At 40.8% G+C, this 26,608-nt stretch overlaps 1 protein-coding gene across 3 annotated transcripts in view; it reads right to left on the reverse strand.

Moving 5' to 3' along the window:
• Nucleotides 1–616: 616 nt before the first annotated feature.
• Nucleotides 617–26,608, reverse strand: part of LOC308391641 (RNA-binding Raly-like protein) — a 75,481-nt gene continuing 49,489 nt past the window's right edge. For 2 of the 3 annotated variants that reach the window (XM_080874299.1, XM_080874297.1), the window contains 5 exons: nucleotides 16,737–16,918; nucleotides 11,367–11,480; nucleotides 8,547–8,698; nucleotides 6,285–6,330; nucleotides 617–4,395 (listed from right to left, as the gene is read on the reverse strand). In XM_080874299.1, the coding sequence (XP_080730425.1) occupies nucleotides 6,298–6,330; nucleotides 8,547–8,698; nucleotides 11,367–11,480; nucleotides 16,737–16,918 (481 nt within the window). In that variant the 3' untranslated portion in view covers nucleotides 617–4,395; nucleotides 6,285–6,297. The remainder of the gene's footprint in view (nucleotides 4,396–6,284; nucleotides 6,331–8,546; nucleotides 8,699–11,366; nucleotides 11,481–16,736; nucleotides 16,919–26,608) is intronic. The other variant, XM_080874298.1, reaches the window with a different exon arrangement.

The raw sequence follows: 26,608 nt of genomic DNA on the forward strand, positions 1-26,608 counted from the left end.
TTAATACAACAAATCATAGCTTTCAACTTTCTGTGTGTTTTCAAACTGTCCTCTAAGTTCAGTACGAGCTACGATCGTCCAGGATATGCTCGCTAGCTAGCAACCAGTGTTGCCAACTCCTCAGTAAGGAAAATCGCTATTGGTTGTCCTAAAAGTCGCTAAACGACGTCATCACCTAATTTGCATAATTGGTCATGCTAATCTAATTGTAACCTATGTTGTTGGAGAGAGAAATAACATCGTGGAAGAGACATAAAGTGAGTAAAAAACGTCCTAAATGCATTTAGAGTTTATTTAGAACTACAAATTAAATTTCTTTTAGCAATTATTGGTTTTTTTAATGTCACAATTCCAAACCTGCTCCTTTACCCGGGCTTGGACCGGTAAAAGTGACCCGAAATAGGCGCTCTGGTGGAGTTACTTTGTGTGTGTGTGTTTATAAGTAGTTTTAAAAATTGTGATCCACAAAACAGCATAAGAGTAAAAGAGTAAAAGAACTGACTGCGTTACAGCACCCGCTGCTTGTTGAGAGTAAAAGCGATACGCGCTTTCACGTCTTTTTTTAGCTAAGGGGTCTGAAAACTCGCTAAATATAGCAACAAAGTCGCTAAGTTGGCAACACTGCTAGCAACCTGTCAGACCCAGTTTCATTGATCCTTTTGCACTAGTTTCAGCCCGATACCAATACCAGCATTGGCATTAATGCTATCGACATTTGGATCAATCCGCCCACCTCTAGCTTTTGCTTCTTTTGTTTTGAAACACCAATCTGACAAGTTGCTAGCTAGCGAGCATAGCTCCTTTCACAACCACCAGTCTCCCCCTGCAGGACACGAAGAAGAATGCAGGTTTAAATTCCACTTCCATGATGGTTTTACCTTTCAGACCTGTCTTTGTGTCTAACATGGATGAAGGATTCATTTTTTAAATTGCTGCAGTGACTCGTCCAATGATATACGGTATATGGTATATCCTTTCATCCAACTCTGCCAAAGGTTTGGATTTTTCCCTATGGATAAAATGTGGGAGGTGCTTACCTTTGATTTTTGTTGTTTTTATTTTAATGTGATGCAGTTCAAAATGATTGTCTTTTGTTAAGAGTTCCTGTAGGTGGCGCTTAATGTTTCTGCCTCTACTTATGCAGTTACCCTCGTTTTTCTGAAGATTTTTCATGAAGCTCATTTTTAAACTTGACCTCAAGTACTCTGGTTGTTTATTAGCAGCATCAGATTCAGAGAGCAACTGGTTTTGTCCAGCTATGTTGAACTGTTTCTGATTTTAGCTGGCTAAATGGTAATACTGATCTCTACCCAAACCTGACCACTCACCTGCTCTCTGAAGGGGAGACCTAATTTCCATACAGTAAACTTAAAAACAAAGGAGAGCATTCCAACATATCAAATGATTTGATATGTTGAATTACTACAGATAAAATTCATAAACTCATAAAAAAAGAATCACACCAGGTCCAAATGCACCTCGTTTATGAAAAATACCTTTATTACACTCACAGTTAAATAGGTTACATTCAGCACTGAACAAACACAAAAGCACTGACAGGAGAAGCTACGGCGACGTCAAATCAAGGATTTCCAAAATGAGTCTGCGTCCAAACTCACTGGATTTCTTATTAAAACATTTAGTGTCACTTTGTTTTTAAAGTCTGAAATAAGGTTTCAGTATAAAGAGCTACTACTGTACACATGAATGTGTTCAAGTGTCACCTTTTAAACTGACAAATATTTAGAGCGTATTTACACTGACGGTTGTTCCTTTTAAAAGGTTCAGCAACTGTTTGGTGTCTGTGCTTGCCATTAAACCAATAATAAACATTATTTCATAAAATGAAAGCCACAACAGAAACCAGCAACACTGTAGTGGGAACAACAGTAATGTGTTATATATTGAATATTTTATGTGTAACTGGTCTGTCTTAATTGGCAGTGGTGTATCAAATTGTAAAAACGGGCCATCAAATGTTCAGTAGCATGTCTTTTCAGTAGGGTCATCTATTTTTTTTCTATTACCAGTTGAGTCTTTCAAAAATTCTTATTAGCATCAAAAGTACAGTTTCTGTAGCTGTAGGTGTGTCTGTCACTTCTTAGGTTTCATGTATCAATCTGGTCCTTATCAGGTCTTAAAATGACTTAAACACAACCTAAGATGAACACCAACATATGACATATTACACCGTGTCATTATTTACTGATAAAAATTGAAGCCAAACTGCAGAAGCAGTGTATGTACCCTACTAAGTTGCTTTTAGGACCTAATTTAGGAGCAAAATGTTGCAGCAATGGTTTTCTGGGCGACTCGTGTCTCACGTCATTGTGGAGGAACTTGTCTTTACAGCGCTGCTGTTGTTCATTCATGTTTTCAGCATTCATTCATGCACAGCTCTCTTAAACCAACCACAGCGTTTCAGTTGAGATGAGGTCTAGACTTTGGGCCACTGCAGCACCTTGATTTTTTTTTGCTTCTTCAGCCAATCTGTTGGCGATTTGCTGCTGTGTGTGGGATCATCGTCCAGTTACATGACCCAGTTTGGGCAAAGCTTTAGCTGCGGGACACACGGCCGCATGTGTGACTTTAGAGCAGTTTGGTGTACAGAGGATTTCATGGTCGACTCAGTGACTGCAAGCTTCCCAAATCATCGTCCCTCCACCACTGTGCTGACAGTTGATGTAAGGTGTTTGTGCTGATGTGCTGTGTTTGGTTTTCTCCAAATGTGCTGCTGTATATTATGAAGAAACAAAGCAAACTTAACATATGCTGCCATGTTGTTTTTAGAGGGAAGAAGTAGCCTCCTAGGAACCCTTCGTAGTCACACTCACTTGTTCAGTCTTTTTTTTTCAGTTGATCTGACTTTGGGGTAAATTTGCTGGAATATTTCCTCCTGAGAAGTCTGGCAGCTGTCTTGAATGTTTTCCACTTTCTCGCTGTGGAATGATGCTGTGCTTTCTTTTTACCAGGACTGTAAGTTAAACTTAACTTTTTCATTCAGCTAGATATCTTAGCAAACATGAACCCAACAGTTTTAGTTCACGTGAAGGATATTGCTACCCACACCTGCCAAACTAATCCATGAAATAAACTGAACTCAAACTGTTTGTCAGTTTATTTGTCAGTTAACCCAAGCTAAACTGAAACAAGCACATGAAACCAACTATCACTCATGATCATAGAAAAAGTACATTTCCCTATTCGTATCTACTACATGGAGCTAATGAGCTAATGCTCATTTCAGGAAATTGTCTGGGCCTATATATAACTTTATAAGTGATTTCCTGAGTGGACTGAACAGTGAAATTTACCCAGAAAGTCATAAAGCCGTGCTCACTGAGCCTGTACCGCAGAAGCATTATGTGGTCACACAGCTGGTTACACATAATGAAAACAGGCCTGATGAAAATAAACTGTGCGATAAGGAGCCGCCAGCTGGTCCCACACAGACTTTAATAACAGTGATGAGTCTGACATGAGAAGCAAGGTTAGGGTGATGAAACAGACTCAAACGTTAAGGAAATAATCCAACAGGCTCATGAGTCTGCTCTTGCCTGTGTAGCCCACTAATGCAGTGTTTTCTGGCGGTGCAGAGGTGTTGGCCCAGAGGCCAAAATAAAATAATCTGCTGTGAGGAGGTATTTAGCTGCAGAACCATCAGTATGTTTTATTAAACTTTTCTATGATGTTCAGATATTGTCTAATGTGTCAACATGTGAATGTGGATCACTGGAATGGAAAACATAGGTGACGGCAGTGCAACATACGGTGGCCCCGAGAGGTCAAACGGATTGCAACTTAAGAAAACAACCATCAATTAGCAAAAAACGCTGCAAAAGCACACAAGACACAACGGAAATAGGAAAAAACAGATTTCCAAAAGCACAAGGGAAGTGTTTCTGGGGAGACAATAACCCGTTGCAGGAACCAAAATATGCTAAGATTGCACTGGGAGACACTTAAAAGAAGTTGAGGATCTATCGGTTTTGTGACAAAAGAAAAGATGAGAGATAAGTGTGTTAGCCTAACTATTAGCCTAAAAATCCAGCAAAAAAAAGTTTGGGAACCACTGCGTTAGGTTATTGTCTCCCCAGAAACTTCCCTTGGCTTTTTTCCTATTTCTGTTTCCTTTTCCCTATTTATATTTTGTTTTTCCTGTTTCCGTTTTGTTTTGTTTGCTTTTGCAGCGTTTTTCTTATTGCTGGTGTTTTCTTAAGTTGCAGTTCGTTTGGCCTCTCAGGGCCACCATAGCAACATAATAAAAATGTCAAAGATATGTGAAAAAAATCAAAAATCAGGGGTGGAGGAGAGTCAGTCCAAATGCAGGTCGTGTTGCCAGCGTCGTCTTGAAGCTTCGTCCATCCCAGCTGTTACAGATCTGAGCGTCTGCTTCTGGAAGGAAGTGAACATGGACACAAAGGACACAAAGAGAGAGTAAAACATGCAAAAAAACTCATAAGTTGGCATGAAATACACTTTAAGGTCAATATCAGTGGAGCCTGATGATTTTAAAGATTTGGTTTAAACTACAATAAGGTTTATGTGTCCTTCTTATCCACCAAAATGACTAATCATGAAGTGACTTAAATCTAAATGACCAGCAGGGGGCGACTCCTCTTGCTGCAAAAATATGGCTGTTCCATAGAAGTACAAGGAAAAAGTGTGATCTGTTCCCAGGATTTGTACCTTGGTGAAACACTTTGCTGTTGAGTTTACAGTCGTAATATTTGATTTGAAGTCTTACTAAAAACAATATGATGTTAATTTTGGCCACTATTATTATTCTTGTTGCTATTTTTTGAGTGTTAACTGTCCCTCAATTTCTCAGCTCCACTCATCACCGTCTTGTTTCGAAAAATTAAGATGGTGAGAAAAGTCAGCATGAGGCTTCACAAATAAGATTTGTCAAACTGATGGGTGAGATTACCGTGTCTACAATAATCTTTTATAGTCCATTAACTATGTGCTGTAGGTATTGGGCAGTAAAGGAAAGAGAAAGCAGATCTATCTTCATTATAGGGCTGGATACTTAATGCGCAAATGTCCAACTTCCAATTACTGCTGACCACTGCCGAATGTGTTTCCATGTGTTTTACCACCAAACAGTCATTGGCTTTAGTTGGATAAACTTACAAAGACTCAGAACCACACAGGAAACAGTCCGCTTTTTGCATTCTTTGTTGCTTTAGCAAAAACAAAGAGCAAACACACGTTAACTGCAAAAATCAACTGATGTAAGAGCTAGTTGAAGTCTTCCACAGCAAAGTAAGTGCTACGTTACGGTAGAGGACAGATCTGGAAATAGTTTAAATGATTCTACAATAAAAGAATATTTAAAGTTATGTCATATCATATTATTATTACATCATACTGCTCTTCCTTCTGAGCTCCATTTTTATCCAAAACCTATTAAAGAGGACATATTCTGTTCATTTCCATCTCCATCTCATGCTATAAAGGTCGTAGTGTATTTATATTTGTACGTCCCCTATCTCCTCCTAAGCCAGTGAACAAATCTTGATAAAAACTTCTAGAAACATGGCTTAATGCACAGTGAGTGCAAACATCTGTATGTTTATATGCACATGTACACATGGCACTTATTCTTTATTGACCTAACATTAAAGTGTAGGTTTGCACATTTTTATTAATGGACTCTATTAGAGTAGCTCTGCAGGATTTTTTTTTTTTTTTAACCCATCTTCCTTCAGATTGGCTGCTCCTTGGAAACAGAAGGTTTAAACTGTATGTAGGCGGGGCTTCTGTGCTCACAGCTAGAGCTGTGCACCTGAGATGACCAATATTATGGATAACCTCTATCTTTGACATGATGCAGCTCTAAGAATAGGAACAAATGTCCAAAACTAAGTCTCATGAGGAATACTTGTACAAATGCTGGATCCTTTATTTGAAAGTTTGGCCCTGCTTAATAAAAAGACAGCTGTTACAGAACACATTACTTTTGGACTGAGTGCATTAGCATTATTGAGCCTGAAGTGGTTAACAAGCTGTATTCATAAACTGTAAGGGTGTAATCCTTCACAGTTAATATTATTTCCCAAATAATTTCAATGAAGATGCTCAAAAATGCACAGAAAGCTCAGTTATGTCTACAGCCATAAATTAAAGCACAACGCCCTCCAAACCCAAACCCAATTTTCAGTTTGTGTTTAATTTGAGCATCCAACATTAGATAGACAGACATGAAAGAAAACAAAGAAAAGCAAAGCAGGTTCATTTCAAAGGAACGTATAAGGCCAGGCAGCTTGCCACCTTCATACCTGAACTGCAGCATCACAGGTCCTCCTCCTGATCAGACTGCTTTATCTGAAAACAGAAAGAGAAAGTTACTCTTAACAGGACAGTGGGTTAATTAAAACACTGCTTTAGCCTCTATTTGCACATCGCCTCATGTTCAGTGCAGCCGGAAGTCCTTTATCCTCGCAGTCCACGTAAATGCTCATTTCCTGTTCATAATAACACATTGTGTTACACACACACACACACACACACACACACACACACACACACACACACACACACACACAAAGAGGTAAATGGTAATTAGCCTGCTAAAACACTCTTTTATTCATGTACACTCGGCTTCTTCCTGTCAGAGGAACAATGCGACAGATTAAGGGCCGGTCTGTTCTCTGCCTCCTCTCAGATTAATGAGGCAGCTTTGCTCTGTCAGGCAGGTATAGGAAGCCTGCAGGCTAATTCTATGTCATTATGTTTCCCTGTAAAGAAACAGAAACACTGAAAGCATCGCTCCTCCCCTCGGCCGATCTGCTCCACTCCGGTGAGATCCTGAATCAAAAGACCTGCGAGGCGACTGGTAAACACATCTTCCACCAGGAATTATACAGATGGTGTCTCTGCAGTGTGGGTGAGTCACAGATTTACTGCTGGTAAGTCTATATGACTGAGAGATTTAGGAAGACAGGTGAAAGGATGGACTGGGACAGATGAACTGTTTGAAAAAACAAACTCTAACTGGATATATGGAAATCGTGGCGGACATTATTTTTTACTTCTTACTTTCTGTTTGGCAAAAGAAATGTTTGACTGATTATTAAAATAATCTCCATAATAACTAGTGAAACACTGAAAAATAATTCTGAGAGTTTTGACAGTTTTGTTAACGCACCTGAGTCAGAGTTAGCCAATTCTCCACAAGAGGGCAGCATTGCATTAGCTGCTATTGCAGAGCTGGCCACCCCAGAGGTTGTTGAGGTTACCCTGTGGGAGGTACATCGTCTTGTTTGACTAGCTTAGTGTGTAATAGGGATACTTATGCATTCTGTGGGATAGTGATTGAGTATTAAAAGGCTTTAACTTGTTTGGGTAGTAGTAAAACATCTGTACTAGCAGTGATGGTAGCAGGCATGTAAAATTACACTATGGGTAGCTAAATTCATCCTATAAAGTAACTGAAAGGGAAAAACATACTGTGTGTTTACCCTGTGAAGGTATATTTATCCTGTGTAGTAGAATGGGTGAGTAATAGTGATACGTATTCCATGGAGGAGCCTATATATTAATTGTCAGGACCGCTATTGACAAAAGACGCTACCAGTGGCAGACATTTATAGTGGTGGTATATCTCTGAGGGGAGCAGCAAGACCTCAGCACAGAATAGAGAGGGCAGCCATAACAACAGCTCCATAAATGATTAAGTTAGGAAGTGCATGAATGGAGTATCTGGAGGTCGGTTGCAAAGAGGCTTGCAGATTGGATTGAGACTTTCTAAACAAGTCACTATAAATCAATGAATGTCAACAGGTCTGTAGGAGATTGTTCCATCTGCCAGGATTATGGCTGAGCTTTATTTTGTGAACTGTCTGTACTGAAACTATGCTCCATATACTCCATATTTGCTCTGCAGTAGTGGCAACAGTAGGAGTGGTGGTATATAGAGTGAGTAATATATGTTTATCCAGTACTGTTGTGCCATGGGAAAGGGTTTAATTTGGAATTTGTGACAAGGGAACATTCCCCAGAAGACTACAGGCAGAAGAAAAAGGAATAAAAAAATAAATAAAAAAGTTGAACCACTGAGCAAATGTGTTACTGTAATTACTTTTTATTAGGCTTACCATCTGCTGTCTTATTTTCATTTACTTAGGCAATTAGATGAGTTCAGTGAATGCAATGTCACACCATTACTGCAAATATTAGCGCACTGAAGAATAATCGCTGTGTGTAAGCACAGCACATCAGCTGTTGTACTGAAACCCGTTCAAGCTGGTTTTGTGAGACCACAGTGAAACGTCAGGAAAGTAACTGATGGAGTCCCTGCTGCCGTAACACCTGCGTTAACTGCTTCCTGCTGCTGTGTGATGCCACAGCTGTTTAATATCATTAAAAGAAGAAAACAAACTCCTATTTATTCAGCATGAGACTGTGTCTGAAAGCTGGGAGCTATTTGAAGATCGGGAGGCAAAGCTAAAATTTGGCTGTATGTGAAATTGATTGATATTGATTCTGTAAGTCAATGGTAGCATGGGTGTAGCTGTGGGGAAGCAGGGGCGTATATTTACCCTGTGGGTGTAGCTGTAGGGGTAGTAGTGCTGGTAGTGCAGCGGCTCGTCCTCACTGGCCTCCCCTGGCTCCGGACTCTCTCGCTCCAGACTGCTGACTGAACCTCGGCGAGAGGAATCCGACACACTGGGCTCCCTGCTCTCAGGACACTCTTACACACACACACACACACACACACACACACACACACACACACACACACACACACACACACACACAATATCATGCCACCTAAATGCTACATCTATTCTTGGGTATTAATATGGAGTTGGTTCCCCTTTGCAGCTACAACACTCCTTTGAGAAGACTTTGAAGTGCGTGTGGGGACTTCTGCCCATTTAGAAGAACATTTGAAAAGACAAACACTGATTTTCGAGTTGATCCTATAGGTGTGTCTTTATGAGCCTCTGTTTTGCACTGGGGCAGAGTCAAAGGTGGTCCATCCCCAAATTGTTCACACACAGAAGCACAGAATTGTCCAAAAAGTTTCGGTAAGTGGAGGCATTACGTTTTCCTTTCACTGAAACTAAGAGACCCAGGTCAACTCCAGAAGAACACCCCGCAGCGTTATCTCTCCTCCACCAAACGTTATAGTTGGCACAGTCTTTCAGGTAATGTTCTCCATTCACCTAACCCAGATTCGTCCATCAGATTTGTCACATCACAGAACACGTTTCAATAGCATCCCTGATTTCATACGATCGCTTTTGGTGGAGGATGTCAAAATGCTAACACTGATACTTCAAAGTCCAGAAACCAAATGGGGTGTTGCCGTGGCTACATCCATCTTTTAAATACAGTCCTTTTCTAACAATTTTTTTCTTTAAGCCTTTAATTTCTCCTCATTATACAGAGAGTAGTCACTGTGACAGTTCTCTGTCGATAAATAAGTGGACGTCCAACAGTGTCGAGACGTGGTTATGGATGATTTTAGGTCTCATTAAAGCAAAATCACAAGTCATGTCACAACAAAATATTGTAATTTAAATTTTTATTTGAAACATTTTCAGATCTAATGCAAACCTCTAAAAATGTCAGTTTTGTAGTGAATTTGAACCCTCATAACTCGAATACCCGCAGTATTACCTCCCTCTTCGACGACTCGCTGCATGTGTGCGAGAGAAGTTCTCATTTGAGTGTTGGAACACATTTCTAGGAAATAATCGCAAAAAACTGAAGACCGTCAACGTGTCACATCGGATAATTTCCTCATCTATTTATCAACCCGAGGAGATAAAACCCAAACACACACACACATGCACAGGGACGACACGATAACTCCTGAGCGCTGAAGGGGAGCTTATGAAAGGTTATGAGGACCGTGTTTATCGCTGTTTACCTCACTGTCATAATCCACGCTCCACTGGTGGCAGTTTTGTCATTGAACCATTACTCACAGATGCAGTATGATAGCCGGCTCACATCTGATGGTAAACACAGCGACTCTCTCTGCATCACCGAACGCTCCGACGGATCATTTGCCGTAATAAACTCAAATTTAGAGTTCAGGAAGGATTAGACCTGGATCAGTCTGATGTTTGAGGTTGATATAGGCATTTAATAAAAACGGGATGCGTGTCAGTGTCGAACACCTCTAAAGTAATGACCGAGACTGAATACGTTAGATGTTTCTCATTCGTTTGTAAACAGAAATGTAGTCCTGAATATATTTCAAAGCCTGGTTTTACATTCCTGCTAACAGGCCTTTTCATATTCTGGCAAAGCACCAAAGACAACAACTAGACTGTCATGGGCTTAGGAGATTGATTTCATTGATTTCAAACAGGCAGAAGAAGCCAGCCTGACTTCTTGAAGTCAAGTCTGACCTTGGGGTGAATTTTCTGGGACATCCAGTCCTGGGAAGATTGTGACATTACATCAACACCTGAATGCTGCAGACCAGCAAACTGCCAAAGACGTGTTCACACTTACTGATGTTTAGTTAATCAAGTACATTTGATTGGAAACACCTGACTGCTACTTATATACAGTCTATAGTTACTGTAAATCAGTCCTCCAGGGAAGCTCCAGGGGACCTGGACTTGAATCCACTGTGCAGCCAGGGCCTTTCTGTGTGGAGCTTGCATGTTCTCCCTGTGTCTGTGGGGGTTCTCTCCAGCTTCCTCCCGCAGACCAAAGACATGCACTTAGTAGTGCTAGGCTAACAGGTGATTCTAAATCGACCATATGAATGTGGGTGTGAATGGCTGTCTGTGTCTCTGTCCAGGGTGTACCCCGCTTCTTGCCCTGTGGGAGCTGGGATAAGTTCCAGCACCATGGGGGGATTAAAGAAAATAGATGGATAGATCTTACCACTACAGCACCTTGACAAATTTTATCTATGATGTGCGGTCTGGGGGTCAGTTGATGCATTTCAAAATGGAAGCAATACGTGTAGCAGTCAAGTGAAAAGTCAAGGTCTTCAGTAGCAGATGACTCATGCGGAAGACATGGAAGTAAGGGAAGGTTTGGGGTGAAGCTAATTATCCATCCATTCTCTTCTCCTTATCTTTATCAGGGTCACAGAGGGGCTGGAGCCTATCTTAGGCTTAGGTCACCAATCTGGCATTCACACTTATGTGCAATATAGAATCACCAGTTAACCTAACCCCACTAACTGATGTCTTTGGATTGTGAGTGGCAGTTGGAGTATCTAGACAGAACCCATGCAAACACGGGCTGTGTAAACAAACTCCACACAGAAATATTGCTTCACACACAGACTAAATACAGCAGCTCTAATTTTGAAAATAATTGCAATTAAGGCGTTAGGATTAAATTTTATTATTATTATTTTCAGCACAGTTCTTTGTCTCTACCTGAGCCATCCTTCCTCTGTCTGTCCATCTTGTCTACGCAGTCCAGCAGGCCATCGATCTGAACCTTGATCACTGTCAGCTCCCTTTTGATGGAAAGAAGCTCTGCCATTCTCACTGCAGAGACAGGGAGAGATGTAAGAAAGAGAGGGGGATTAATCTGGCTCATGATGCATAAAATAAAATAAAGACTGACGCATGAGGCTATAACGACTACTCAGGTTAAAAAGTATTCTATGTTAAAATCAACGGATAAAGTTATGTGAATGTGACCGGCTAATGCATGGCTTTATTTACATGTTGTCAAGTGTTGAGAAGATGAAGGCTCAAGCTGCCTCAGTGACCGCACTTGAGATTTGGTTTACTAACAAGGTTCCTTTAGTTCAACAGGAAGCAGAATGACCTAAACGTAGAAGTTGTCTGCACCAACCACCATGTGAAATGTAGAACCCAGAACTTCCCTCCCTAAGCTAATGGGGTAAGAACATTAAACAAGCAAATAAAGCTGTGAAAAACAGACAACCAGAACATTCATGTCAAAAGCAAAGGAAGTAAATCCCCACAAAGAGGCAGGGATCGATCTGAGGAAGCCGAAGAGCTGCTTGGTCTGGGAGAGGGAAAGAGACCCTTTTCTCAGCCTCCTTTAAATAGAGGCAGAACAGTTTATCAATTACTCTGTTACACTGTGAGAGATCTGTGAGAGAGGAAAAAGGAAATGAGGAAACAAACACAAGAGGAGGGTGCATAAAATAGAATACACACAGCTTTTTAGTATGCAAATGAATGCATGTAAAAACCTATAAGCAACAAATGTGCAGTTGTTTAGAACATAAAGCTAAATCTGGGTTTGAATCCTGGACCTGCAGTTTAATGTCAAACCTGCATTTGAAATTTATGTGGTGTACAGATAAGACATAACACGTGGACAGTGACACTAGTTATTAAAAACTAGGGGTGCAACGATACTCGTATCGATATTGAACCGTTCGATACAGTGCTTTCGGTTCGGTACGCATATGTATCGAACAATACAACATTTGTAATTTATTTTATCAACTTTCCTTCTGACGATGCTGTCTGTGTGGAGCGCTCAGTGAATCTGCGTTCGACTACTCCGCCTAGGCTGCACTGTCGAGCGCAGATCCACTGAGCGCTCCACACAGACAGCATCATCAGAAGGAAGAGCGCAGGGCAAGCTAGCGAGACAGAAGTTAAGCTCTCCTTGCAACATGGACCTCCCCCACCCTCATTCAGATCTGGCGTTTGGAATTATTTTGGTTTTCATGTGACGTATGACCCTGAAGGTAAGTGAGTCATGGACTAAAGTAAAACAGTATGTCGGATGTGCCACGCAATGCTCAATTACATTGGTGGGAGCTAGTGTGTTAGCGCAGTTAGCTTGTTAACGTGTTGGCCGTCTAGTCCCATGCACGGGGCGATCAGGGGTAGCTCGTTAACGGAGATTTGCCGTGTTGTGGCGTTAAGGTCATTTCAACGAGATTAACCTGAAAGCACTAGTGGGAACACAACGAATATGACTGCACATTTACGCCGACATCATCCTAGTACAAAGACAAAAACAACAAGCATGCTACTAACTTTAGCCGAGTCATTTAGACAGCTGTTAGCACGTGATTCTCCTTATGCTGCTGAGAATATAGCCCAGAAGAAGCGGATAGTATAGCTTTTATTTTGGAAAGAGCCATTTCTCTGTAATAAACTCTCTTTTCCAAAGATGAGTGATTCCTCAATCAGATACAGGGCTCGCAATATCGCTAGCCCGACGTCCCGGGGCTAGCGTTTTTCCAGTCGGGCTACCAAAATCTATCTCTGCCCTGCCCGTCCGGCTATTGTAGGAAGGAAAAATCTATGTCAATGCTTTTGCATTCTTTCAGAAATGTAGCTGGGTAATTATGTCATTGGCATCGGTGAGCCACTGTCAATATGTGACATATTGAAATCGCGTTTGAATTTGCGCTTGTTTTTTGCTTTCACTTTGCAATCGTGCGAACTGTGTATAGAGAGCGACAGTACTGATTGGTGAGTGATGATAATTTGCGCACCAATTCCTCTGACATTGTCTTATTAATCGTTAGCTTACTACGCAAACATGACAAGTGAAATCTCCCGCAGCAAGCTTAAACATGTGAGAGGTTGATCGCGCAGAGAATCGCTGAGCATTATGTGAGTGCGCGTGTAAAAGCAGCAGGATATATATTTTAGTTCTGCTGAGCCAAATAAGACAGGTCAGGGTGAAGAAGTGACAGCCAAAGAAAAGCTTACCACAAAACGGAAAAGTTATGACAAATCAGACTATAAGGCAAAAAGAAAGTGCAGCTTTATGGTTTCATGGACAAAATAATTTCTGTGGCTGCAATATGACGAGCTATATAACCAGGGCTGCACATAAGTGGTCCGCAGGTGCGCATTTGCTGTCAAAATAAAAAACACGCACAAGGGTTAGGGTTAAATTTAAAAACTGTACTTTTGAGTTAAAATATATATTTATAATTTTAATAAATGACAAATTAAAAAGGCATGAACATTTTTTTGTATCGAAAAAATATCGAACCGTGACACCAAAGTATCGAACCGAACCGTGAATTTTTTGTATCGTTGCACCCCTATTAAAAACATGGGTTTAATTTAAATTATTTGATATCCTAGCGCTGACACACACAAAGTACAGCGAGGGCTTAGAGAAGGGTGTAAAAAGGGAAATTAAAGAAAAATAGATGGTACACCCCTTTGTCTTGCCATGTTTGGGGCATCTTAGTGCCAGTCTAGACAAATCTGCAGCAGACAAAAACATTTTAGACAGCAGTGATTTGTCTGTTTCAATATCAGCGTGCATAAATCCAGCGACATAAAGAAATGTTTCTTTGCAGCTGGGTGTGGAAGAAAATCTCAAATCTCATCAGCAACAGTTTTAATGAACCTCTGTAATCCACATTCCCACAGAGAGAATCAACAACTGGTAGATGGTCTGAGCCCACAAATGACAACAGAAACCAACATGTAATGTAAAACAACTCTGAGCAGTCCTTTTTTCTTCTTCTGTCTTTGCTGCGCTGATGTGTTTCAGGGTCATTTTCTGTTCATAAGTGGGCCGATGCAAACTCAAAAGTCAGCGCTGACCGCAGTAGGATTTTACAGCTCCATGCAGATTCGAGTGTCATTCAGTGACCCGTGCAGTCGTCAAGGCCGCGCTCCTGCACCATCAGTTACTCTTAGCGCTGCGCTGCCGCCTTCTTCAGCTGCATGAGCCCTCGCCCTCGCTGTGCTCCGTAATGGACTGACTCTGCTGCACACAGCTCTCCAAATGACCCTGAAAACTACTTCAATCCTGAAAGCTTTTCGACCTCTGAAGCTTGCAAAGGCAATCTAATTTCCTTGTGATGGGGCGCAGTAAAAACTATTAAGGCTTGTAATAAACTAGTATAAACAATTCTTATTTTCCATGCACTATTAACTCGGTCTAATTGTGAGAGCTGATAGGCTCGGCTGGGTTATAGCAGGGGAGGAGAGCCCTGCGGTACAGAAGCTTTTAATGAAGAGACCATCTGGAGCACCCCCCCTCACCCGCCTTCTCTCCAGCACCCTGGGGCCTTACCACCGAGATGAGCTGTCACACAGGCGGGAGATAACATGAAACAGGGTTTTGGAGAGGAAATATCCTCAGAGTGCAGCAGGTTTCCACAGGAGCTGCAGATTTAAAGGGGGGGGGGGAAACAGGCTGAACATCACAACTGTGTACAAATGTGAACATCAAGGCCGAGGCTCATGTGTGGGTCTGAAATTTAAAAGCCGTTAATTGGTGAGGGATGTGGCGTTAAACACCCCTGCGTATCGTCCTCTGACAGCAGCGGGGAGTTGGTGTCTCTGCCCTTTTTCGATAAAAGCCTTTTAACAGCTGAACTTCCTGAACTTCTCGTGCCACAGTATTTCCCTTCGTCCTTTACCCTCGGCAGAGTTACAGCCACGACTCTGGATTTAATGTTTGCTGATGTTTTCATTAGGTTTAACGGTCATGTAGCTCTCAGTGGATGGATAAAGTGCACGTCTCTCTGGGACATGAAAAACAGTTTACTGGAAAAGCGAGAGAAGAAGACTCGGAACAGTTTGTGACAACTAGGCGCTGTGAAGGTAAAAGAACGCATATGTACAGTTAACAGGCAAGTGCTAAGCACAGTATTATTTTACTTTATTTATTTTGCCTTGTAAACAAACACGCTTATTAAGTGATTTCAAAAATCCACATGTTTGATGGAGACTTTCTGTCTTTGGTTAACAGAAACTGCCATGACGAGCCTACTGAGCTCACTCTCTGAAAGTGCAGCACCTGTTTAAGTGCATTATGAAGGACTTATAGATATGAGCGCCATGTGATTATTTCAGGAGTGTCTAAATGATACATCGAAAAGACCACGTTTTTACACAAAAAAGAGGAAAAGAATAAAGACAATTAAATCAAACAAGGATACAACTTGATCATAGGAATCATAGGATCATAGTAATTGGTCAAACATGCTGATTATAAGTTTCTGTATCTGAACATGGTGGGCAAGGGGGTTGATTGTTTGGGTTTTCACTATATTATTCTCGGGTCTTTACCTTACAGGAAAAAGCACCTTGAGGGCACTGTTGTTGTGATTTGATGATATATAAATAAAATTGAATTCACTCTTTCACTACCAGCAAACAGCCTCCTGCAACCACTCGCTGATCAGGGAATACTCATTTTCCCCTAGCGACTGATGGTTGCCAGGCAGTTGGCAGTAGGTGTGTGACTGGAGCCTTTTCTCAGCACCTGTCCTATTAACCATCTTTCCTTTCTGAATTTAAGCTGAATGAAATCCAAGGTGAAAGATCACTGTGATCACTGCCACTCAACTACACATGTGCAGGCCGGAAAAATGGGCCTTCAACAGAGTTTGAAAATAGCTGGTGAAGAGGAAGCGATGCACGGCCGCCCAAGGCTCCAAACAAATGAAAAACTGTGTTTTTATGTTGCTAAACACAAACATAGAGGTTAAACACACATCTTCACCACTTCCAAGCTGGTGGAGACAAAACTAATTTTCTTTGTTTTTGCAGGATATGAGAATGTGCATAAATATCAAAATAGTGAAATGTTACCACTTTAAATATAGAAAATTAAGCATGTCCACTGCCAGTATTGTTCAATTATTTGGGGTTAAGTTTTGTACTTTAATGCCATTTACTTAGAGCTAATATCCACGGCTACATCACCCTATAACTGACTTATAATATAAATAATACCAGAAATATAAACCTTGTAATTTTGTATCTGAAATTGTTTAAACTTTAAAAGTTCAAAGTCATTTTTCTATCAGCACAGCATCCTCTTACATTTGCTGCTGGAGGCGGAGGTGTGTGTGTTGTTGCTCCTTCTGGACGGCCTGCTGCTCCTCATTCTCAGAGCCGCTGTGGACAATGAAGAGGAGGAAGATGACGAAGACGAAGGGCGGGGCTGTTTTACAGGACTGGGATCCGCAGGGACCGAAGAGGGAACTCGCTGATAGTCAAACGCACTGAAAATAAACACACACACATGCAAGCTTTAAATACTCACACCCTCGCAGACAGAGTCCCATGATGCACCAGTGCCTGAGGCGGTAGCGTCATGCTGCTCATTTCCATCTCGGCTACTTTATTGTTACAATGAAATGAAGGCAAATTTATGTTGTGAGCAGAGTTCATCTTTATGAAGAGCAGCTTGTTTGAAGTCATTTTTATACACAAAAATCTTTGTTATTAAAGTTTTAAAAGCAGAAAGCGGAGAGGAAACAAAGAATAATCTTTTTATTTTTTAAAGGCTTTTATTTCTCTGAACTTTCCCTGCAATGTTTCTGGCTTGCAACTCCAAACACAAATCTTTAGAATGAACTTGTAAAATATATACCTTCATTTAAAAACAACAGTCAATAATTTCCTAATGTAGCTATTTTTCTTAATCTGGAGGAATCAGTGAATTTAAGTGGTGGATTAATCCACATTTGATGCTTCAGTATTGCGTCAGTAAGATGTCTGAGTGACCGAGAGATTTCTGTTATGATCTGCAGAAAAAAAGTCTCAAGGTTAATTTAAATATCTGACGACCAAAATCAAAGACAAACCAAAAACTCATCAGAACAAATAGGAGAATCATTTTGGAGTCGGTGCCCCAGCCTACCATCGTGCGAGTGTTTGAGGTCACACAGGTGTCCCAGAAGGGTTTGCATTATAAGGTGGCTGACGTTCACGTTATAAACCTCCATCTTTGCTCATTGGTGGTCGTCCAGGGAGACAGCTGGCCTCTTTTACACCTCTCTCAAAGCATTTGTGTGAACACCTCAGTGCTCTAAAAAATGTCCCTCTGCACAGCTGACTCTACGAGAAGATATGACTCTACTACTGTGCACCGTGCATCTGTAGAGTACCTGATGTGGTCTCTCCTTGATATATGCCCATGCACTCACATGAGGAAATTGAGCTCTTTTTAAATCTGATCTCCTGAGCCACGTCTCACCTGTCAGGGCCCGGAGAACTGAACCTGTAAACTTGTACAGTACTTGGGAAAAAAATCGAATAAAATTTGCGTTTCATTTCAGTTTTGGTGAATCAAAGTCCAAGATTTTATTCTGTTATTTAGCCCTAATTAGCAGCTATCTGTGTCTTTATGGATACAGACTGCGTCGGTAACCAACAAAGTCATCCTTTGTCCAGATTTGATAACTTCTGCCTCCAATAACCCAAAACGTTGGTGACCAAAGTGTTAATGTTGAGGCTTCGAAAACCAGTGGCCATGTGGTCTACAACAAAGCTGCCCGTGTACCTATTTGTTGCAAATATGAAAGGCAAACATAAGGAAAACAGGGAATACATGCAACATAGGTGCATGGAAAGTAGATTTAATACATTTCCTGACTAAATATTTGCAGACGGTCTGATGTTAAGATTTAGTTCAAATAACCGTCACACTGCTCCCTCCATTCAGAGGTTGAATATGCCAATCAAACTAATAGAGGAAGAGGTTTAATATGGGGATGACATACAACTTGTAGAGCATCACTGTGGATGTGAACCAATTACAGGCCTCAATACTAAAGAGCAGAGACAACAGGGCAGTCTGCTCAAGTGGACAGGTCATGAGTCATCCTTCAGCTCCTCTCGTTCATCTTCTTGCAAGAATGCTTCATTCCTGATATGAGAAACCAAACTATGAGGCACTAATGTGCTCTATTAATCTGCATTGAGAAGCTGAACCAATAACTTCTCCTCAAACTATTTGTATAGATTTTTTTATGATGCTTTAATGATTTTGTGATCTTTGAGTTTAATTCCCAACTAAAAACCAAATTTCCTTTTAATACTTTCAGATGCAAACGCGTATAGAAGGCTGAGGTTAGGGTAGGTTGCATGAATAAAAAAGTATTTAAAGGTTAAGAGTCTTTTCAAATAAATCTCACACACAGAGACAAACCAACACTGAATGCATCCAAGTGAAACTGTTTGAGTACATTGCATTGCTTTATGCCAAAGAGCTGCATCATTACTCCAAACTATTAAAACCCCATTAATAAGGAATGTTCCATATTCTTTCGTCACCATAAACACTCACCCTGTATTTTATTTTAAAATGTTCCCGTCGTGCTTAACTCACTGCTTTAGCAGGATATTAATTAGATTTTTGGAGAACCAAAGTTGAAGTAATATCCTGCTAAAAACATTACCTACACCTTCTCCTCCTGTTTGTTAAAAGCGATGCTGTCCAGCGGTTTGTAAAATACAAATCCATACAGGCTAAACTGTAAATATTTGGACGGGAACATGTTCTAAAAGTTATATATTTTATAGTTTATTTTTCATGCATGCACTTATGCAGTTCTTTCTGAACTGTATGTGAAATACAACACATCAGAATGATGGGATGCTGCCATTCTGTACAGGAAGCCCAGTTTCTTTTCTGTTTTGTCTTTTTTTTACTTTTTTATTATTTTAATGATTGATGATTGTAACAGGAGCAATGAAGCTCAACAGTAAGACTGATGTTTGTAAAAACAAGCAGAGATATATAGCTTATTGGATAACTTGATGCGAACTTGACATTCATGTAAGACTCATTTAATGCAAAGCATTCCTCATGGCTGGTCTTCGTTTGCATCCAAATCAGCTGATGAGATTAGAACTTGTAGCTTTTTCCAGTTTGATTTGAAAGTTCTTGTTTATTAAAGTGTTGCCTGTTTAGCTCTTATGCTAGTTTTTGAGTCCATTTTGAGTTTTATCAACTAGTCCTTAATTACAGTTTCTGAGTTTATTCAGTCTTTCTAGTTTATTCTGAATTTCCCTGTTCTTGCTTCTTACGTCCTGCTTTAGGTAGTTATTTAGCTCCGGTGTCGCGTTTTTAGTTTTACTTTTCCCTTCTCTGTCTTGACTGTCCACAGCTGTGTCTTGTTACCCTCCTATTCCTCTTATACCTTCTCAAATAGGGAAAATAAACCAGAGTTCAGGTGCAGCTGTGAAAACACTCTTAAATTGACAGGAAGTATACAGAACATACCAACCAGCATTTACAGGGTGTTTGGGAAAAATACTTTTTTCCCCACAAATGTCCAAACTAATTGTTGTGCATCACCCAGAGAACCAACGCTTTTCTCATGACACAGCATAATCACTTCTGTTTCTAAAATGTTTTGCTTATGAGTTTCTAAATTTGGGAATTCAAAACCGTGACTATTTTAGATGGTACGCCATTATTTATTTTGGTGTGTGTGTTAACAACCGTTACCTTGGAAACTATTAAGTAAAATATATAGTAATGCAACACCTATTTATCAAAGGGGACTCTTGGACTTTACCAGCATAGCTTTGCATGAATCAGACTTCAAAATCATACATATGTAAGTCGTCTTGTGGTCCTAACTTCCTTCTGATTGGCTGCCTCTTGCAAACCGTAGGTTAGGACAGCAGCTGTAATGACCATATATAATGACCATGAGCATTTAGAGTGATTGGCTCACACTTACTTGCTGGCCTTGTTATTTAAAATATGAGACACATCTGTCATATTCCAGGATATATATGGTAGAAAATAAAGAAAAACTTCAATTTAAAGCTGTATTTTAAGACACAGCAGGATAACACAAGTGTTTAAAACCTCCCCCTGAAGGAAGTTTTCATACAGCCTAGTTTTTCTCCTTACTTGTAATGAAAGTATCAAATTGATTTATAAGGAAATTAATTGAGAATGAAAGCTGTGCCATTTGTATGTAGCTGCAGTTGAAAGTCAGCTGAAAGTGAATTTGGTCTTAAATCAGTTGCAGCTGCTCCCTCTGTCGGGCTGCGTTACCTGCTGGAGGTGAGATGAAACTTTCTAAAGGACAGAGTGATTTATCTTCTATAAGCGGATAACCAGCACTGATTTCATTTCATCAAATAATCCCAGATGCCCTCCTTTCAGCACTCGCTGCACCTTCTCCCTTTTGGTGTTATGTCGCCGCTCGCTGATGCCGTGTTTTTTCCCGCGGTTGTTGTGGTCTGATAGAATGTGCTGTGCTGCGGGTGAGAGCTGACTGACAGCTCCAATTTGATGCAGGGAACGATAGAGGAGGCGACTGCGAGGATGAGGAGAAGCCTTTCGTCTCGCTGCCAACCTCTGCTGCCTATCACAGCAGCCATCTACAGCTGGAGGGGCAATGACTGCAGGGGGAACATGAATACACTTCATCTCTTTCACTGTCACACAAATAGAAATGCATACGCACACACACACACGAATATGTCTGCTCAGTACATTTTAAAAGGTTCTTCTGTGACATGGGAAAAAAAATCATTTACACTTTAAAGGCCGGGGAAAGAAGCTGTGTGCACCTACAAACATGCAGAGATATTCAGGTTCAGAATTTAACTCCATCTAGAGCCTGTTTTCTCCCAGTTTTGAGGATTTCATGCCAAATTAGGAAGCCATGAATGACTGAAGGCCACACACATCAGCACATTTAGTGTTTGTAACGTGTCAGAGGATGGCAGCGTATGTTGGGAATAATGGTTGCTGCTTTTTAACAGTTAGTGAGGTGCCATTTCTTGACACCAATGCTGAAAATGTACGTCTGCTATGATGGCCAGAACAGAAGTAGTGAAACTGAAGCAAAGCTGCATGAAGCTACGGAATCCAATGACCACAAGGAGCGTGTACTGCTGCCGAATTTATACACATTCATAGCTTTGTAAATTAAAATGGGAAAAATAAATGCACCCAAGAACCCAAGAAGAAAAAAAGCACCTGGAGGTGACTGTTGCTGTGTTTTGGTGCTCGGCAACCCAACTTTATGTGGTCTGACGTTTCCTGGCTGAGATGATGTGGTTCCTACGTACTTTCACAGCTGAAGGAGAAATAACTGTTGCAACAGTTGCATCCTATTACAGCACCACCCTCCAATTCACCAGCTCTTTACAACAACCCAAATATTTCACAAATGTTTCTAAGGGCAGAATGAATGGCTAGGTGCTTCATTTTATATACCTGTAGCAAATGGACTGGAAACACTTGAATTCAAAGACTAAGAGGTGTGACCCAATACTTTTGTCCATACCTGCCTCTTAAGTCAAGTCCTAAGTTGATGTCTTCCAGGTCCTGGATGTTTCCAGGTCAAAACTCTTCAGTTCCCAAACTCAAAAATACTCTACAGCATGACTGAGAGTTAAAAACTGTCTGAATTCTCTCATATTTAATAAAGTGATCAGTGTGGCTGCTCTACCAGATGTGACCATCAAGTTTAACATCCAGGCATCCATGAAAAACAGGACATAAAGTTATCTCACTGGTTTCCACCTAAAGATGATACACCATGTTCTGAATTAGGGGTTTCTGAAAAATTAAAACCAACAGCTCTGCTATCACTTCAGACATAAATGAAGACAAAAAACTAAACAACAGCAACAGTATGGTTACTGACGTTAGGATCCATGCACACCATCAGCTTAGTCATAATACACTGTCATTAATCTACTGCTGCATGGTTGAGATTACTCACTATATTAAAATTCCTGGTTCTTGGCTTCATGTACCCATTCATATCTTTGTTAGCCTCAGAGTGATTCTTTTCTGACCCGTTCAAATATTTGGTGTCTTGTAATCTGTGAGGTAATGGGGTGTAGTTACATTATAAGGTTTTAAAAACTAAGCTTTAAGATGTCCTGCAGACAACTAGTGGTAATAAAAACCCAGAGAGGCCGGCACTGATCACTGAATATTTTTTGGCAGGGCTTCAGATTAAATAAAGCAAGATACAAAGCATTAAAACACTTCACTAAAATGACAACAGCTTTAATGAACCAGGGATTACATGTCATCACTTAACAACTGGATACTGTATTATTGTATTAACTTCAGTTTTATACTGACTGTTACATTGATAAGTACGCAAATAAAGGTTAAAAAGCAATATAAGTGATGACTTATACATACGTATAAGTACATAAATAGTGTTTGTGAATCTTGTGTTTAATGCTCATGTCTATGGAAACCACCTGAGAGGGAACCTGATAGTTTTAATTTATTAGAATTCAATAGAGTTTGAAGTTGATGGGGAAGGTAAAAGAGAAGCTAAAAATATCAAGCAGCCCTCGTGCAAAGAGGGCTGGAACATCGTGTCGTTAAACAGAAACTTTACTGCCTGCGTCGCTGACGGTGCCTGACAGACCTGACATCTCCTCAAAGAGACTTTATTTTTATCTCCTAATAAAGTTCAGCATTTTGGTTTTTATTTTGTGTCACACAAACAGTTCAGTGCAGTGAAAGCAAAGTTCAGGCATACAGCAGATGTTTTAGGGCATTATCAGCACCCTTGATTTGTGGGTTTGTATGATCTGCACGCTCACAGAAACATACTCAGACGTCCCGCTGTGTTTGTCCCTGCAGTCACAACACATCAGGGTAACAGGTGAACGTGTTGTGCTTGTGTTGGTCGGGGGGCTACTGTACCACACTAAGCTGATAATCCGCAGCCCAGCAGATAAACGCCTATAAATATTTACAGGGCAGCAGTGTTGACACAGCTTTGCATCCTGCCTAGCTTCCTACAGAGTGAGGCAGGGCAGACTAACATTGAAAAACTTCAGTAAATCTTCAGGAAGCTAAACAAATGAATACATTACTTCTGATTATTGTGGGGGGATCTTCACAGAATGCAGCACGGGTCATATTTTGTTCTTCAACTGACTGAAAGGCTCAAATATTCTAATGCTGGACAGTTTTGTACAAAATGACATCTGATCCATGGGTAAAGCATAAAAACAAGGTGCTCAGTCTTGGCAGGAAGACCACAGACTGTATATGAAAGATGTACACAGCGAATGTGAACTTGACTAGTACTGTAATCCTGGTCTGTTAAATATGAAGGCGCATGCTGAGTGCTATTACTGTTGCCAGGTTAGTGTTTTGAAACCAGGTGTGACAAGCGAGGGGCGGATCTGTGAAATTGCACATTTTGTGATTGACAGGTTGTTAGCAAATGAGCAAATCCTGGAAAATCGTCCTTATAAACTTTCCTGGATAAAACCTTCCCATTGGTAAACGATCCACTCTACCTCCACAGCCACAAAAACACAGAAACATTTTCTGTAACCAAAACTATCACCCCCTACTGGCCATTACGAAAAATGCAAACTTATTTTTTGGCTGCCCCTGTGTTGGATTTCTAGTGTCAGAAAAGGCTACAGCTGCTAAGGTACTCATTCTAGCCAGCTGGGTTAGTATAAACTGTATACGTGTAAAATAGATGCAGATCAAAGCTGCTTTTTGGATGGTCTGTTATTACAACTAAATCTACAGGAGGCCATATTACTTCTCAAAAGGCACCAACACAGTCCAGACATCCAGATAAGAGACTCCAACTAGCTGCAACAAAGCCCAACAGACAGTAAACAGCTACAGCCGCCTGTGTGACCCTCCATTAGGACATCAACCTTCAAGCCTCACGTTATTAAAATGGATGTGTTTAAAAAAAAGTATATCCACAAAAATTAAAACCATTTTTGTCGCAGTCTGTAAACACGGCTCTGTCTGCTATAAAGTTGGACATGGAAGTCTACACGGACTGACTCACTTTCGTAGACAGTCTCAAGTGGACATTAGAGGAACTGCAGGTTGGATTAATTTCTGTCCTTTTTTTTAGCCTTAAAGTTGTCCTTTCTTCAGATCAGGTGTACTTTTTCACCTTGGACGGAGTGACTGGCTTTAGCTCTGCACAAACTGGGAACTATCACAGTTTTTAATTAGTCTTTAAACCTCCTTTTCTGATCCTGAAATTGTAGCTAAAAAGACTCTGGCACAGGGCAAACCCCTGAGAGGCATAAGTGTACATAATTGCAATGCATGAAGCACAACCAGAGCTGCCCCACACAAACAAATCATGTGGAAATTGGGCCACGAGTGAGGAGACGTGTGAAGGAAAGACAAAAGGATGATGCAAACTAGTGAACAGAGATAGGATAAGGCTGAGGGAGGTAAACAGTAGATGAGAGAGAGAGCGTGTGGATGTAAAGTGAGTGGAGCGTTTATCTGCCGGCTGCCAACAGATTTGTTTTTAATGCCGTCAGCCTCTTTCTCTCTCCATCTTCTGTTCCTCCCTTTCATCTTCTTCCTCTTAGTCTACAGCCTCCATACAGTTATCCTCCTCCTCCTCCACCTGTCCTTGGCTGCCTGCAGTGATCTGTGTTTTCAGCCCATGGCGGTGAGGTCAGACGCTGTCAGTCCACTGCTGTTCAGGTTTTTTTTATTTTTTTATTTTAGTCTTTATTTAACCTTTAACTGGGGAAAGTCAAGACAGGAAATGAGGTTGCTGGTTTTCACCAAAGACGGGAGGAAGGCGTCTGAACAAGTGCACAAATCAGGCTTTTAATGTCCTTAATGCAATTATTAAAGCTCCTAATGCTACACTAACAGGTAATAAGTAACTACAACCTTAAACCATTTTAATATTTTCTTTTTAGCCAAAACTAAGCAAAAGCAGTCTGTGAAAGCCTAAGTACACTTTATGGTTCAGTAACTTGAGGCAACGACTGCAGAATCTTGATTTTTTCATTTTTCAACCATTCGATTGTAGATTTGCTGCTGTGCTTTTCATCAGTGCTGCATTGCACGACTCAGTTTAGACTAAGCTTTAGCTGTTGCACAGATGAACTCACATTTGACTCTAGAAAACTCTGGTACACAGAGGAGTTTGTGGTGTCGGTCTTGAAAAGGCAAACACACATTCAAGGCAGCCTGAGGTTATTCATGCTCCGCTTTTGTTCACGTTGCATTTATGTCCTCGTTTGAACTATCTGCAAGGAAATCCGCTGTTTGACTCTCACTGCCTCTCAGTGTGTGATCTGGTTCATTTGCACCCTTGCTGTGAGTTGAGCTTTCCACAGCCGGCAGCTCAGGTGAGTTCATAGCAGGTGATGGAGGGAGGAAGGATAACTGACCGAGTGAGGGGAGATGATTTATACGCAGCCCGACTCCTGCTTTGCACTCAATTGTAGACTCTATCACGCTGAACTGCCGTAGTTGCAATTTTTTCCAACAAACACGGGCGCAGTGTTTGTTAGTTTCCCTCTGTTGTCCAGAATTTGCTGTGCACACACAAATAAGTCACCTTCAGCAGTGTCAGGCTTTTACAGGCTGCAGATATCCTGTAAAAATGTATCTGGAGCAAAACAAATTAACTTGTGCCACTCCCGTGTTTGCTGATTTGTGAGCTGCTGGTACTGAGAATAATACAATGAACCGTGGCATAACCTGAGACTGACAAATGTGCCGATGAAAAACACCTCAATAAAGAAAAGTACAACTCAAAATTACATTTTCAGGAGGCACAGCATCACTTGAGCTTGTCTGCTCCACAGTTTTTACTGAATAAATAACGCAATTTTTTTAAAATTGAATTTGCTCCAGACATTCGGCAACAACAAGCACTGAGACATGTCATTTGTTTTTAAAATCAATTCTATTCTTTGAAAACAAGTCAGTGAAGTAGAGCTGTGTCCAAGCAGATTTTCATTTAGCATTAAGGTCAGAGAAAAGGAATTGCTCTGTGTCTTTAACATCCATGTAAACTATTAGTTGCGAGCATGTGGTCATCAGTCACAGTGTAAAAACCACAGGGCTACTCATGATCCTTTGGATCCTGTGTGAGTTTGGCTAACTTTAGCGCTGCTGTCTTCTCTAACACATCCACACCCTGGTGGGTGGTTACACA

The sequence above is a fragment of the Rhamphochromis sp. 'chilingali' genome, assembly GCF_963969265.1.
Source record: "Rhamphochromis sp. 'chilingali' genome assembly, chromosome: 2".
Classification (NCBI taxonomy): domain Eukaryota; kingdom Metazoa; phylum Chordata; class Actinopteri; order Cichliformes; family Cichlidae; genus Rhamphochromis; species Rhamphochromis sp. 'chilingali'.